The sequence below is a fragment of the Neophocaena asiaeorientalis genome, unplaced genomic scaffold (genome assembly GCF_003031525.2).
Source record: "Neophocaena asiaeorientalis asiaeorientalis breed wild unplaced genomic scaffold, Neophocaena_asiaeorientalis_V1.1 scaffold177, whole genome shotgun sequence".
Lineage (NCBI taxonomy): Eukaryota > Metazoa > Chordata > Mammalia > Artiodactyla > Phocoenidae > Neophocaena > Neophocaena asiaeorientalis.
This window is the reverse complement of record NW_020172779.1, coordinates 13,108,077-13,125,209: the sequence shown is the minus strand read 5'-3', so window position 1 is coordinate 13,125,209 and position 17,133 is coordinate 13,108,077. Positions and strand designations below refer to the sequence as shown.

Genomic DNA, 17,133 nt, shown 5'->3' with positions numbered 1-17,133 from the left:
TTGTTAGTGGTGGTGGTGCTTTTAAACATACAAGGCAAATTCAAGGGCCATCACTTTTCTAGCTTTCTCTGACACTGTCCTCTAGGCAGAATTCAATTACTCCTTCATTTGTTTTCCCAAAGCATTTTATCCACAGAACTCTGGTATAGCATTGTATTACACTGTATTGCAATAATTTGTTTATGTGTCTTCTCATAGACTGTGAGCTTCTGGGGGGCAGGTCTTATATTATTACTCAGCATTTTATACTCTGCCTTGCATGTGACACCTGGTGTTGGAAGTCCTCTACTAATCTTTGTTGAATTGCCATTAGGAAACAGTTTAGCACATTTTTTAAAAAAATTATGTGACAAGGTATTTTTTAATAGTTTTGAAAAATCTACTATTTGATGACTACTCAGATAATTGTGCAGTAACACTACAAATCAGACATACAGTATCTCTTCAAAGTGGTTATCTATGCTTGTTGCAATTGAATTATTTTGTTAGCCTGGAAAAACCATTATCTATAAAACCATGGTGCACACCTTAGAGTAATTTATTTAAAGTCTGTTTATTAATTTAAATTTAAATAGGGGAAATAACACATCTTTCTAAATTTTATCAGTTAACCCATTACTTTTTTTTTTTTTTTTTTTTTTTTTGCGGTATGCAGGCCTCTCACCGCTGTGGCCTCTTCCGCTGTGGAGCACAGGCTCCAGACACACAGGCTCAGTGGCCATGGCTCACGGGCCCAGCCGCTCCGCGGCATGTGGGATCCTCCCGGACAGGGGCACGAACCTGTGTCCCCTGCATCAGCAGGCGGACTGTCAACCACTGCGCCACCAGGGAAGCCCCAGTTAACCCATTACTTTAAAAAAGTATTTATTTATTTGGCTGCATCGGGTCTTAGTTGTGGCACTCGGGGTCTTCGTTGTGGTGTGCAGGCTCTAGAGGGCACGGGCTTAGTTGCCTCGCAGCATTGGGATCTTAGTTCACTGACCAGGGATCAAACTCGAGTCCCCTGCTTTGGAAGGCGGATTCTTAACCACTGGACCACCAGGGAAGTCCCCTAATCCATTACTTTTTTACTGATCTCTCCTTATCTCTCATTTTCCCAAACAAATCCTTTTAGCAGAATGGCCAGTCTTATGGGGCCATAACTCTAAACAAGTCACATTTATTCTGGTATCCTTAAATCATTTTTCATATTGTTTGCTTAATTCACTCATCCGCTCATCCAGGATACACACATTGGAGACTACAACGTGTCAGGCATTGTGCTTAGTGCAGGGGATACAATGACAATGAACAGGCTTTCAGTCCTGGGAAAGAGCCAAACATTTTGTTGAATGAACTGATGTGTTGTGGGGTCCATGAAAAGATTCTTTAAAAAAAAAAATTATTTATGTATTTATTTAATTTTCGCTGCATTGAGTCTTTGTTGCTACATGTGGGCTTTCCTTAGTTGTGGCGAGTGGGGGCTACTCTGTATTGCGGTGCGTGGGCTTCTCATTGCAGTGGCTTCTCTTGTTGTGGAGCACGTGCTCTAGCTGCGCGGGCTTCAGTAGTTGTGGCTTGCGGGCTCTAGAGCACAGGCTCAGTAGTTGTGGTGCACGGGCTTTGTTGTTCTGCGGCATGTGGGATCTTCCACACCAGGGCTCGAACCTATGTCCCCTGCATTGGCAGGCGGATTCTTAACCACTGTGCCACCAGGGAAGCCCCATGAAAAGATTCTTAAGTATCTTGGAATATACCTTCTCACACTAAATTTTATCTAAATTTCTATTATAATTGTAGTCTGTAACAGTGATCTAGTATGGACAGAATTGTTAAGGAATTGTTACTTTTTACATATGCAAGTATCATTTCCACAGGAAGTCATAAACCTCTTTCAGGATAAAGATTGGCTTATTTCTTTGTATCTCAAGCACAGCTGGAGATAAGATAAAGATTTTAGTACTGCTTGTTGAATCAACAAACAGAAACTCTGTCACCCTCTGGTGCTGCTTAAACTCTTTGGGCCTTGAAAACTACAAGAATGGTAGTAACGGCACCTATGCAGAGGGAATGCTTTTGGCCTAATGTGACAGGTTAAGACCTGGAAAAAGAGCCAGACAGTGGAATAAGTGCCCCTCGTACGTTATTTCTGAGTCTCTCAATCTTATGAATAGGTATTATCTTCCTTTCTACAGATGAAGAAATTGAAGCTTTGGGAGACTTAAGATTCTTGCTTAAAGTTTAAAAGCTAATGCTTTCTTTCTGTCAAATTGTATTACGTATGGATCCATATTTTTGTCAGGAAGGTGATTAAATATTTGTTTGGGTCATAGAACTCTCTGGAATTAGGAGAGCAGTGTGTGACAACCCAGGCACAGAGCTTCTCTCTGAAGCTCACAGGCCCAATATGGATCAGGTCTGTAATGCTGGCTTGGTTGGTGTCTTGCTGCAGTAGCTCAGACTAAATGGTACACTGGCTTATGTTATTTGTAAGCAACACAAATTACCTTTCAATACAACCAGATTTTACAAGTTACTTCCCTTAATTTTTAATGTTATATTAAGGATTAAGAAACTTTGAGTGGCATGCATACATTTGATTTTATCAGTGGTTCCTAGTTTTATTTTGCATAGATTGGTTTTTTTCATTCTAGTGTATGGAATAAGGCTTTTTTAAAAAGACTGCATAGATGACTCAAAATACAACCATCTGTATTTTGAAATTTGTGATACTGCAGTTCAGACCCAGAAGTTTGAGAACATGTTGCACTTAAATATATACTTTTGTAGAGCATTATCTCAATATTTGGCACTTTTGGTATATTGCTGCCAAACACTTAGGTTGTGTATTTCCAGCAGTAGGAAAAATGGCTAGAGCAAATTAAGAAGTGGACTTAGCCTTGGGACTTAGGATTTTCCAGCCATGGACTTGTCTGTTTCTGTTACTGTGAAGTATACTTTTCAGAGGTACCCTGTGGACTGCCACAGTTGTAGAGAGGGACATGAATGGACGGACTTCGTATTCTTTGCTTCCAAAAGAGACCATTTTCCTTTTGTTAATGTAGGTTAGACCTAATAATATTTATGTATTTTTACATAGGTTAGATCTATAATACTTACTGAGAAATCACATGCTTCCCTCCCCCCCGCCCCCCACCCCGTTGTATAGCTTACAATATGGAGTATCATTTTTATGGCTTGGCCAAATTGTCATACTTTTTTCTAAGTCTGGATCGGCTTCCAACATCCATTGCCTTCTCAATGTCATGAAACATATCTGTGAGTTCCTTTCATAAGAATTTTTTTGTCGGTGTCACTTCCTCTGAGACATCTTCATCCTTTTCATCATACCCACTTTTCTCACTTATATTGATAAGTTTGCCTCCACGAAGTTCTTCCTCCGACTGCGTATTGGTCTCCCTAATGGCAGCAGTGTCAACGTTCTTCGCAGTCAGCTGTTTCTTCTATAGCCCCACTTATGTTCCATTAGAATTTGACTTCCAGTGTTAGCACTTTTGTTCCTTTCCTGTAGCTTTATCTTTGTCGGCAAGTTCTCTTGTTTGGTTATCCCTTTTTGTAAAATGTCACATGGGTTTGTCACTGGGAGACAAGGAGGAAGCACAACCATATGCTTTGCAGTCTGTGTATGACCTGGATAGCAGATGTTCAGTGACCAGTCATTGACTGGCTTTGAGAGAAGTGTTGTGATTGGTCACTAATAATGATGTAAAAGATTGGAGAAAATTATAAAACTAGAAATATAAAGCATTCTGTATTTTCAGTATTTTCATTTCTCATTACATTTTAAAAAGACGGCCTGATGTTTTAGAAAAAATATATTTATGGGTATCGTTTATACAATAAATCCTATTTTAAAGTGCTAAGCATATATTCATTTACTCCTCACAATAATCCAATGAAGTAGGTATTACTGTTTGTTATCCCTTCTGCAGATGAACAGAGAGAGAGTAATTTGTCTGGAGCTTATCCTGACAGTCTGGCTCCAGAGTTCATGCTTTATGTTACATTTTGTAAACCAGCACTAGTTTATAAACTGTTGCCAGTCTGCAAAGAATTGGGATTTGAATTTTGCAAGTCTTTTAAAAGCTACTTTTTTTTTTTTTTTTAGTATTCTAGGGTTTTTTTCCTAGTATATTAGTATTCTGGGTTTTTTCTCTTTGGACCACGATGGATGGAAAATTTAAAAACAAAACAGCTGTCCTTCACCACAGAGAGCTTGAAAAATCTCAGTAGGCTATGCAGGAAATCCCATTCAGTACTCTAGAAGTGATCCGTATTCAAAGAATGTGTTTTGGTCTTCATAAAAGGATTAGCTAATGAATATGCCATATATATTACATCTACCTATCTCAATCAAGAATTTTGCTGAATTGAACAACTTCTGATTCTGATTATCCTGATGGAGAAAAGAGGGCTTTTACTGTAAACACCTTAGAAAGAGGCAAGGCTTCTCTCAAAAACTTCTGCTTTTTTGAAACTGGAGCAGATTCCTGAAAGTCAAGGTACTAAATTGTACCATTCACCTTTGTGCTTTGTGTGTAGATTTATCAGTTTCTTTAACAGTGATAGGAGAAAACGTGCTTGATTGCTGTCACCATAAGCATGACATGCAGATTAAGAATTCACTGACTCATTTTACCGAACCGTTCTGTAATGTGCTTCAGCACTTCATATATGAAAGATATGTAAGTTATAAATCAGTAATAAGCATAAAGTGAAAGTCCATGAACCTCACCACTAATTAAGATCTAGGAACCTACTTTGTTGCTTCCCTATACAATTTCCCTGCCTCCCCTGGAGGAAAATACTCTCCTGAATTTTGTGTTTATCACTTTTATAGATTAAAAAAACCCATAAATGTCTGCATCTCTAAATAATATGTATTTCAGTTTTGCTGTTTCTTGAGCTATGTGAAAATTGTTACGTAGTCTTCTTGAGACTTTTAATGAATTCATCATTGTTTCTGAAATCATCCTTATCTTTCTAGGTGGCTGTAGCTCCTTTGGGCTGCTCTATACATTATCATTGTGTGAAAAAGCTACAATTTATTTATTCTCCTATCAATGAAAGTTTAGATTGTTTCCAGTGTTTTGTTATTTTTTTTTTCCCCTCTGTAACAGTGAATGCTGCTTTGAGCATACTTGTACATTTCTCCTGGCATCTATATGCAAGAGTTTCTCTAGGTATATACCTGAGAGTAGAGCTGTTAGATTGTAGGGTATGTGGTGTTCACTTTAACAAGATAATGCCAAATGTTTCCTAAAGTGATTGTAGCAATTTATAATCCCACATACTGGGTGTCTAAGTACCTATTGATGCCCATTTCTGTCAGCACTTACTATTGTTAGAGTTCTTAATTTTTACTAATCTAATGGGTGTAAAATGGTATTTCATACTGTTTTAGCTGGTAAATGTCAAGGCTGAGGATTTGCCTTTTGTGCTTCTTTTTATTGAAATGCCTCTTCATGACTGTGGGCCTTTTTTCCAGTGATTTCTTTGTCTTGTTATGAGTTTAGCAGTTCTTTGTGTACTAGATACTAATCCTTTCTCTGTTATATACATTGTCAGTATCTTTCTGTAGTTTAGTGGTTTATATATTCAGTTTCTTTAAAGTGTCTTGATAAACAGGTTTTTGATACTAATATAATCAATTTTATCAGTCTTTTCATTTATGGTTAATGCTTTTTATATTTCATTTAAATTAAACACCCCTTCCCTACCTTGGGATTGTAAAGAACCGTTCCTGTATTTTCTTGTAAAAGTTTGAGTTTTGCCTTTCAAGTTAAAGTCTTTAATCCCGTGAGAATTGGTTTATGTATGGTATAGGATAGGGATTTTATTTTATTTTTTATGTGAATAATCAATTACCCCAGCTCCATTTATGCAACAGTCTCTTTTCCCCAGTGATCTGCAGTGCAGCCCCTTAACATTTAATTTCTCTTCATAAAAGTCTGTATTTGTTCCTGTACTATGCATTCTGCTTTTGGACTGTGTGCTGCTTTTCATTTGCCAGTTTGTCTTTATGTTAATACCATTCTGTCTTAATTACTATTGTTTTATTTTATTTTACTTATTTATTTTTAATTAATTATTTTTTGGCTGTGTTGGGTCTTCGTTGATGCACGCAGGCTTCCTCTAGTTTCGGCGAGCGGGAGCTACTTTTCATTGTGGTGCGCGGACTTCTCATTGCAGTGGCTTCTCTTGTTGCGCAGCATGGGCTCTAGGCGCGCGGGCTTCAGTAGTTGTGGCTCATGGGCTCTAGAACGCAGGCTCAGTAGTTGTGGCACACGGGCTTAGTTGCTCCGAGACATGTGGGATCTTCCCGGACCAGGGCTCAAACCTGTGTCCCCTGCATTGGCAGGCAGATTCTTAACCACTGCGCCACCAGGGCAGCCCCTGTTTTATTTTACATGTTGATATCTGATTGGGCAAGTTGTCTTGTTTGATTCCTTGAGCGTTTTGACTGTTCTTTAGGTTTTTGCTTTTTCACGTAAAGTTTAGAATCAGCTTATAAAATTTTATAAAAGAATACTTTGGGGATTTTGGTTGGAAATGCATTTAATATTTACATGAATTTTAGAGAGAATTGACATTTCTTACAGTATTGAGTCTTCTTACGAACATGATGTCTTTACATTTATTTATGGCTTTTTATAAAGTTTTATGATTTTTTTCCATGCATATATTGCAGAACTTTTGTTAGATTTATTCCTAGTTACTGTATTTCTTTTTGCTATTGTAAATTGTGTCTGTGGGGAAAATTCTCTTTTGAGCTTTTTTTTTTTTTGTGGTACGCGGGCCTCTCACCGCCGTGGCCTCTCCCGTTGCGGAGCACAGGCTCCGGACGCGCAGGCTCAGCGGCCATGGCTCACGGGCCCAGCCGCTCCGCGGCATGTGGGATCCTCCCGGACCAGGGCACGAACCCATGTTCCCTGTATCGGCAGGCAGACTCTCAACCACTGCGCCACCAGGGAAGCCCCTCTTTTGAGCTTTTTACTGGAAAATAGAAATGCATTTGAGATTTTCATATTGATAATAATATTCAGTTACCTTGCCAAACTCAATGAATTGATTTTTCCTTAAATTTTTTTTGACCCTTAATCTCTTTCTCTTGACTTTTAAAGTTGGCTTGAACCTGCAGTATGGTGCTGAATAGAAGTAGTAATAGCAGACATGTTTGTCTCACTTCGATTTTAAAGGGAACGTTTCTAACAGTTCTTCATTAAGAATGATTTAATTTGTTATAGGCTTTTGGTAGAGGTAGATACCTTTTATCCTTTCTATTCTTATTTTGCTAAGTTTTTTTTTTAATTACAAGTAAGTATAGCTCTCATCAAAAGCTCTTTCTGCATCTTTACCTGATCATATGTGAGTATTTTTCCTTTAATCTGTTAATGTGGTAAAAATCAGTTCTAGGTTTTCTGACCCGACTTTGCATTTCTGAGATGAACCAAATTTAGTCATAGTTTGTTTTTTTAAACTTTTTAATTCAGAGTAGGACTAGGAGTGGAGAGAGTGGCAGTGATGGGAGGGGTGGAGGTGATGAAACAGGGCAAGAAGCTGGAAAAGATAGTCATTTCAGTGCTAATACAGTGACTTAGGATGCTTTTGGGGCATTATGTTCTTAGGAAGAAGTATAATTAAACAAGCAGGTATTTATTTGATCTTTTCTAAAATTGACCGTAGGGAAAATGATATTTTCCTTACATATAGAATTGTAAATTTTTCCTGTTATTACCTCTCTTCTTATTTACCATTCCTTTAAAATTAAATCCTATGTGTAAATTTTATAAGGGATTTTGAATATATGGAGTAGATTACATGAACAACACTGAAAACTATTTTCTTTGAAACAAGCATTTGTTTTACAGAATTTGAGTTTATGGGACTGCAAAATAGGGTATGTATTTGTTTTACAGAATATATCTTAAGCCTGTGGAATCTTTAGGTTGGGATGGTTGCAGCGCCTGTTGTCCACAAATGCATCTTACAGTATGTTTGTTGCTGTATGTTCCAAAACATACCTGAATTTAGGTATTAGAGAAATCCCATTGTAGAAAGTCCAGTAATCAGGGCAAGGCGATGACGGTAGCCAGGAGATCCAGAAGTAAGAAGGTTCTGCATAATGTTCCCAAAGCCTGGTGATCATTTTTATGAAGCCCCTACCTCAGGGTTTCCAGTTATGCTGCTGTGGGTTGTTTTTTAAGGAATCATTGTAATTTTACAGAGGAAGTTAGTAGGGAAGTAGTATTTATTTTACAGAAAGTCACATTTACAGAAAGGAATTTTGTAACTGTTACTGCTTTAACATTTTCCTGAAAAATAGTTCTCTCACCTATTCCCTGCCTTCCTCCCGCTCTTTCCCTTTCCTTCTTCTCTACCTTCACCCCTCCCTCTCTCGTGACTCTGGGTAAGCTACTTCACCCTTTAAAGCCTCATCAAGGAAAAGAGGGTAATAATTTTAATCTCATTAGATTGTTAGCCTTCAATGAAATAAATCATGCCAAGTGCTTAGCATAGTAACACCGGTCTCAAACACCGTAAGTACGTATGAAGTGGCAGCCTAGTAGACAGAAAGATAATATTTAAAGACCATATCTAACTTTATCATATACATTTATATTGAGTGTCTGATCTAGGAAGTTCAAACTTGACAGTGATCCTCTTAAAAATAAGTAAGGCCTTGATAGAAAAATGAGAAAGGGTTAGTTTTACAAATGCGGAGGAAAAACTACTATATTAGTAGTTCAATAAAAGCAGTGTGGAAGAAGGCACCATATTGTATGTGTATGTGTACAAGCACACATACAGGCACACTTTTTTTTTTTTTTTTTTTGCGGTACACGGGCCTCTCACTGTCGTGGCCTCTCCCGTTGCGGAGCACAGGCTCCGGACACGCAGGTGCAGCGGCCGTGGCTCACGGGCCCAGCCACTCCGCGGCATGTGGGATCTTCCCAGACCGGGGCACAAACCCATGTCCCCTGCATCGGCAGGCAGACTCTCAACCACTGCGCCACCAGAGAAGCCCCACAGGCACACTTTTTAAACAATGAAGCTCCTGTCCAGGATGCATGGTTCTGATGACAGTATAGATTGGAACACACCTTTGTAAAGCAATTTGGCATTAGGTATCAAGACCTCTACGTATCTTAATTTAAACTTATTTCAACAAAGATTTGTGTTGGTCCTAGCCAGGATAATTATTCACATTGTTCTCTGCACAAAGGGGCCACATGTGTATATCAGGCACAACACAGAAATGTCACTTCTGAGGTCATGGGTGGGTTTAGGGATCAAGGCCTTCTGGCCACACTTTGGAGCAGCGGTTGCCTGGTGTGTAGATGCACAGCAGCACCTGTGGCGTGTCTGGACTCAGGAGTGCTCATACTCAGGCCACACTGGTGTGTACAACAGTGTCTTGTCTGGATTCAGTTCCAGGCATCCCCTGAGATTATTTGTTCACTTACCTGCCCTTTTAGGGGATGATTCTCAAACTCCCACCTCCCTACCCCTACCACCCCCTCTGACAGGAACTAATGTCGTAGTCTCTTCTGAGAAATTTGGGGCAGGCGTGTCTGGCACTGGCTTAGGCATATTTGTGCCTTGATGTCCAGGGGTTATTTTTGTGAGTACGCAAGAGCATGGCTCATGGGCAGGGATACATGTATGCACAGCCAGATCCGTTGCTTGCTGGGGTTCTTGAACCCCAACCCTGGCACAGCTACCTTGTGTAGTTGTTCAAGTTGTACAATAAAATACCAGTTCATAATTTGAGAATGGGATAACTTTTGCTAATCTGCACAAAGTCTTTATGTGCTTTTGGAGGCCCTGGATATAGCATGTACAGTAGTAGGAAAGTGTTTGAAAAAATGTGATATACCCATATGATAGGATGGGATGTAATGATTTGGGAAGAATTTTTAATGATGTGAAAACGGTGCTTATGATATGAATGATAAAAAACAGGACACATACAAAGAAAATGGTGTTCGATTGTGTACAGATATGCATAGAAGAAGCATTAGAAGGGAATGAAATGAATTGTTACAGGTAGTTAGCTTTGGTTGTGGGATTACAGGTAGTGATATTTTTTCTTTCTATTTTCCCTCTGTATTTTGTTTAGTGAGCATGTGTTGCTCTTATAGTAAAAGGGAAAATGAAAATTATAAGAAATTTTTAGAACCTACAAAAATAAAGTCATGTTCTGAAGACCTGCAGCTGTCTATTCAACTGTTACTTGTAAATTTACTTCTTCCTGGAGATAATACAACTTCTTTAGACTCATGAGAAATGTCTATAATTTATACCTTTGGGAGCATGAGTTTACAATAGAGTTTACGAATTTACTGATAGTGCCAATTTAAGATGTATTTAAGTTATGTAGTATCAAAGGATTATATAGCTAAATAAGGTATTAATTATTACATAATATCAAGATTGATCGTATATATTATATATACCTTGATAATTTATCAATATAGAAAATGTAGTTCTTGGTATAGCACCGAGTGGGGCCCTTAATGTAACCTTCACACTTTCTTCTAATGAAACCAGCATTGTGGTAGTAATTATGGTGTAGGATGACATAGAAGCCTGAGATTTGTATTCATGTATTTTTCTGCTGTGTCTTAGACATGGATACTTTTAAGTATAGTGTACTCGAGATAGAATATCAAAATAGATATGTATATATTGTTGTAATTTTAATATTAAATGAGAAAAATAGTGATTATGTTCAACAAAACTGTCATTTCCATTAATCTTCACACAATCTTTAAGATTATTTTTGCTATTTTACAGATAAATGAAACTGATGCTCAGATAACATTTTACAGATAACCTAATTATTTAAATAAGTGGAAACTCAACCCAGGTTTATCTCATTCCAGAATCAGTGTTATAAACCACTTTGCTTATATTTCCTTTTTATTATTAGGGAATATACATTTTTTCATATATGTGTTTACTGTTTTGCTTTCTCATACAAATTACCATGATAATCTTTTCCTCTCTTGATGTGATTTTGTGTATATTTACATGAACTATCAAAACATTGTAGATTTCCTTTATGTTAAATTTTTATATGATTGATTCTCTCCATTTTAAATTTCTTATAGTGCTTCAAGTTATTCGTCTAAAGATAAGTAAGGTATTATTTTCTATTTTTTGAGATTTAGCTTTAAGAAATTAAACTCTTCTCTATCTAGAATGTGTAGGCTGAGAAGGTTGTATCTTAGTTTTTCATGGAATTATTTCAGCACAACTTATTAAATAAAGTTTTCTTTCTTCATTGCCCTGTGATGACTACTCTATACATTCCTCACATGGAATGTTCTCTTTGTACTTTTTACCTTCTTGTCCAGATGCCATTCATTCTTCAGAATCTACTTTAGCTCCCAGAGCTCCATAGCTTCATAAAATCTTTTCTAATACCTGATTTCCTAGCTGGAATTTTGTAATTGCCACGGCACTGTATGTAGCTGTTAACTCATGCTACTCATTTTTACCTTGAACATTTAAATTGCTATGGTAAGACTAGACATTTTTAGAGAGCACAGTCTTTTTCATCATAGTATCTCGTAGGGTATCTATTTTGGTGCTGTATACGTAAATAGACTTTCTGATAAATATTTGGTGGTGTTTTTTTGTTTTACATTTATATACAGTTGGGCCTATTCTGATGTCTGTTCTCTTCCCCTCACTATATATCTATACCAGTTCCACAGTGTTTTAATTATTAATGAGTAGGATGGGTCCATCTCACCTGTTCTTCTGTCTTTCAAAAAATTTTTTGTAGATTTGCATGTTTCTTTTTTCTCAACTAGATATAGAATAACCTTTTCAAGTTCTCAAATTTAAAACTTAATCAGATATTTGTTGGAATTATGTAATAATGCACTTTTGTAGTATTGTCTGATCTGCAAACATGGTCAATAGGCCCTTTATTTCAAGTGTTCTTTTCTGTTTCTAAGATGGCTTTTTAAATTGCTTTGTGTATGTTAAGGGGAGCTTAAACAAATTGAATTCAATTAGATTTTATCATGTACCCAAGTGAAGGAGGAATGCAATCTAGGTTGAGAAGGTTGTATCTCATTTTTTCATGGGATTATTTCAACACCATTTATTTAATGCAGTTAGATTTATTTACCATCATTCAAAATATTGGAAAGCTGTAAATGTGGCTGACAGTGCTCTGAAGTCATAACTCTTATGTTTTGCTGGAGGCAGAGAAATTTTAACACTTGAGGAACCTCTAGGTTTAAAGATTTTAGATGCTTGGATTATCTAATTTACATACTATCTAATATTCATTACTTAGGACCTGACATTTGATTTCTAAGGGTGAAAACAGTTACAAGTGTTTTATTATTTCTTGATTTATTAAAAATTAGAATCAATGGAACTTTTTCCCCGTGGTTTTATGTAAGTGGCACTGGTTTTTCTCCTGTGGTTTATGCAAGTGGTCAGCCAGGCCACTTGTTTTATTTCTGGGTGGCTGCATTGGGTCTTAGGGAAGGAAATTTTCCTTTGGCAGAAAAAGCAAAAATGTGTTTATTCATTCCATTTGTAGTAGCATTGATCCAAGAGGAGCTTTTGAGGAAAACCAGAGCGGTTAGGCTTTGAATATAAATAACTCCCATTCATCTCCTAACTGATGGAGGAAAGTAAAAGGTTAAGGATTAATACTATGTCAATTATAGACAATACAGAGTTCTAGAGCAGAAGTTGTAAACTGATGGTTCATCAACCAAATATAGCCCTCAGACTGTTTCTTTTGCCTACTGAGTGTTTCCAAAACTTATTTAATTACTTTATAACATCTAAAAATTGTTTTATATGAGTACTTTGCATTGGATCGATCACCTGTATTTTCAATCTGGCATGTTAATAGCTGTGGCACTCTGTAGATATTAAGCCCCACTTAGCGCTTCTAACATGGTCTCAGCATCTAACTTTGCAACGCCTGTTCTAGAGGCGCTTGAATACAGAAGTAATAGTAGATCTAATACTGTTAATGCCGCTGAACCTTCAACATTGAGTAAACAGGAGATAGAATAGTAGCCATTGAAGATTTTAGGTAGTGAGAGTTTGAGTTGAATATGGGATGTATGAGAAAGAGTAGCTGCAGAGGAATCCAAGGTTTTTACCTGAGCAGCTGTACGGACAGAAGTGCCATCAATTGAGATGAGGGAGACTGCAGGTAGGTCAGGTTTGGGGAGTGAGATGGAGTTCAGTTTTGAACATGTTAAGTTTGAGGTCTCTGTTAAAACATCCTAGTGGAAATATTGAGTAGGCAGTACTATGAGAGTGCGGAGGTGGAGAGAAATGTCTGGATGGGATAAATAAATTTGAGCTATATAGATGATCCAGAAAGTCTGAGATGGGATGAGGTCACAAAGAGAGTGGAGAACCTGGGACTGAGCCCTGGGACATGTCAGCATTCAGGGATTTTAGAGAAGAGGAGTTCAGCAAAGGAGATGAAGGAGCATCCAGTGAGGTGGGACAGAAAGGAAGGAGGTGTGGTATCCTGAAGGACAAGTGTCTAGACCTGGCTTCACCCCCAAAGCAGAGCCTGAGACAGGGACTTTTTAGGCAGGTGATTTATTTGGGGAAATATTAACAAGAAATAGAAGTTGGAGAACTAGGGCACGTGATACAGAGAAGGAAAGTCAATCTAAGGGTGTATTATTGACCTGGTCACTTCTGTGAGCAGCTGGGGCTTGATCCTTAGGAAGCCCTCAGAAGACATGAAGAATATGCCTTTTGGTGGGAAGAAGAAGGTATTTATCTACCAGACCTCATCCCCCCATCGGTTAGGGGTTGCCCAGCGTGTTGGTATTAACCCCTTCATGCTTCCAGGTTCATTATGACTCAGGATGGCCGAAGAGTTCCATTAGGTATCTTATTGCAAAGCCTTTGAGCGGGAAGTGAGCCCTACCAGTGCAGCAAGCAGCTAAGGGGAGGTGCCTCAGCTGGCGTGCAGATGGGAGGCAGAGCGTGAGAGGTGTCCCATACAGCCCACCCTCTTGTACCCTCCACTGAATGCTTGCCCTTTACTGCGAAGCTTTCAAGGTGGTGGCTGGCCACAGTCTCTACATCAGACTTAGAGCAGGAGAGTTAGTGGAATAACGTTCATTATTTCAGTCCACTGCTTATTCTAGATTTTCCTCACCTTCAGCCAGCAGTTCAACAGGCTGATCCATTCTCCTGGTAGAGTGACCCAGATTTTCTTCCCCAAGGGATCAGTGCCTGTAGTGACTTTATCCTTGTCGGGCCATAGTTGCTGTAGCTGCCCATTTCCAGTTATCCCTGGGCATGGCAGCCTCAGTCGAATCCCCTAGGTTCGCGATACCCTCTCTCCTGTGCCTGTTGTGTAGCAGCAGCCATAAGTCCTCGTGGTTGTTAGGGTCAGTCTACAGGACCCCACCACCACCACCGCCGCCCCACGCTGCCACGTCCCCTCATTCCTCTCCCGTTTGATTATTGCTTTGGAATTCTTCCTGTAGCTCCTGACTGAAGCGCCTCCCCTTCTCCTGCAGAATCAGAATTTTTAACCCAGTGGAGCCTAAGGTTGCCAGTCTACTTTTCATCTTTTGGTTCCTGGACTCTTGTTTTGTTTTTTTTTTTTAATCTGTCAGAGACACAGTGCCACATTTTGGCCTTGGGAAGACTGTGTCAGATCACTTACCTGCTTGGAAGACAGTGCCCAGTTCCCTCAAGATGTTACCAATCTTTTATACATAGAAATTTTTGTTATATTTGTTAATCCAGGACTCTTGGGTTATATATAAGATAAATAATTAGGGGAAGAAAATTTCACATAAAGTTACATTAGTCAAATGTATCTCCTCGCTCTGTGAATTAAGCTAGTTTGTTATCTGGCTTTGTTCTTAGTTGCAAAGTTAGAGTAAACTCACTCTGAAAATTTCATTTCACCTAAAATTGTTTAATAAGGCTTTGAAAAAGTAAAACCAGTCCTAGAGAGGACTTTGTGGTTCGGTGAGTTTTGCCAATGTGCCTCTGGCTTATAATAGGTTATTGTCATGGAATATAAGGATCTTAGTGCCTGTAATAAAACTGATTTTTTAATACATTGAAACAACTTAAACTGTGATAAGAATATAGAAATATGCCTCTTTTGATAATTTTACAAGAATAAAGAGGAATTACTAATTTTTTCTCTTGGTATGTGAATAAAGAAGAATTACTAATTTTTTTTCTTTTGTTATCTCCTGCTTCATAAGCTATGATGAGAACTGTGTACTTTTCTTGGTACACCTGCTTGTCTTTTAATATCTTGAGGGTGACAACTAGGGTGTTGTATCACCTATTGGTATTTCTCAGAGCTTAAGATAATGCCTCACTCTTAGTAAGTCCTCCATAAATAGTTGTTGAGTTAATCCAAGGGGAGAAATATATGGCTCATGCATGTGGCATGTGATAGCATTGATGAACTTTGTTGTTAAAGTTAGTTTTCATAAAATTAAAACTTGTTTTAAATTATAATAATGTTTTAGACTTTCTTCCTTTTTTCTTTCTTTAAACAGATAGAGGGACAAGAACAGAATCACCAGCACTGGCTGAAGGTAAATATGTCTTTCGGGGAAATGATTATTCAAATACAAGTGAAAAGTTATGATTTAAATAAAAAACTATATTGACTAAATATAATTTAAGGAAAATGTTCTGTATATAATACTGAACTGCTAAAAATGTCTGTAGGAAATACCCTATATTGTTTAGTTTCTGGCTTAGAATGGGAAGTAATATAGATTAATTAGAAGTTTTTTTTGCAGCTTCCTTTCAATAGGAGAGGTATGTGTTTTTCTTTGAATTCCCTTTTAAGTCATTTTAGCTGTCACCAGTATAATTGATCAAAAAATGTCTAAGCCATAATTGTAGTAGTTAAAAATAAAATGTATCTATATATTTGAAAGCTAGCTAGAAGGAAAGACACTTCTACCTATAATGGCTTTTGGTCCTTTTGTAAAGTCTTGAAAGTAAAGAACACAACCACAACAAAAAAATAATTACCGTACCAAAAATAAGTACCTAACCATTTATAATCCTGTAATTGTTTTAATTATAACAAGTTAATAGGTATTTGAAAATGTAATTTTTCTATAGACATACTTTGTGTTCTTCAGGTGAAAGTGATCAGCTTAAAGTCTCTGTGTTCTTTCTAATTATAAACAGATATTTATATTTCAAAACTTGCCTGTCATTTTATTAGAACTGATGCGACAGTTATCATAGTAGTCCTTTGGAATTGTAATCATCTCAGCTACTCTCTGTGTCACAGTGCAGGAGTTCTCAACCATTTTTTTGTTCCATGAATTCTAATAATAATCCATGATTTTATGACGTAAAATGCATAGATTTAAAAAGGAAACCAGTTAGTATTGAAATGTAGTTAACGAATATTAAAAATGCAAATTTTTGTTAGAGTATTATATATGCTTCTCACATTAGAGAATAAGCTTTAATGACAATTCTGCTAAGTACTGCAATTTTGAATAATGATGAGTTTGCAGTAATTGTAATGTAATGTGAAAATACCTGTGATGTTTATTAATGACAAATTCATAGATATTTCTAATCCTACTGTGGCTTGTTACCTATAATCTTAATTGAAGGAATTGCTAAATCTCACGTAGAGGTTAGTAAGAAGTTTCCCATCTAGATTCAGCAGATCACTGAATTCTCTCTCTGAACCTCAGATTAAGAACTCCTATTAGTGAAAAGTCAGCCAGACCTTTCTTTCTCCATCGTATTTGAGTAAGTGTAGTTTTTTATGCTCTGTATAACTAATCTTAAAGAAGTAGAGTTATACATCCATTCCTTAAGAAATATTCTAACCGAAATAGCTTTGAAGAAACTTCTGTTTGCTAATCAATAATCAGAGAAACAACAGCATATTCTGTAGAAAAGGGAACAGAAGATAAGTGTGAAGCCCTGGAGAGTGCTTGCCTTCAAAGACCTCACATTCTTGTTCAGGGAACATGAAATAAACATGTAGAAAGTAACATATCAGTTTGAGATGCTAAAAGTTTAACAAGAGAAATGTCATAATTGTCATAGGAAGGATGCAAATAGTAAGTGCTCTGATGCTTGTGTTATGGAAGCACAGAA

At 37.5% G+C, this 17,133-nt stretch overlaps 1 protein-coding gene across 6 annotated transcripts in view; it reads left to right on the top strand.

Moving 5' to 3' along the window:
- The window catches only part of CYRIB (CYFIP related Rac1 interactor B), a 114,018-nt gene that overhangs the window by 45,064 nt on the left and 51,821 nt on the right, over window positions 1-17,133 (top strand). For all 6 annotated transcript variants that reach the window (XM_024741212.1, XM_024741207.1, XM_024741210.1 and 3 more), the window contains exon 2: window positions 15,549-15,587. Coding sequence is in view for 1 of the 6 variants with exons in the window: in XM_024741211.1 (XP_024596979.1) it covers window positions 15,549-15,587 (39 nt within the window). In the remaining 5 variants the exon portion in view is untranslated. The remainder of the gene's footprint in view (window positions 1-15,548; window positions 15,588-17,133) is intronic.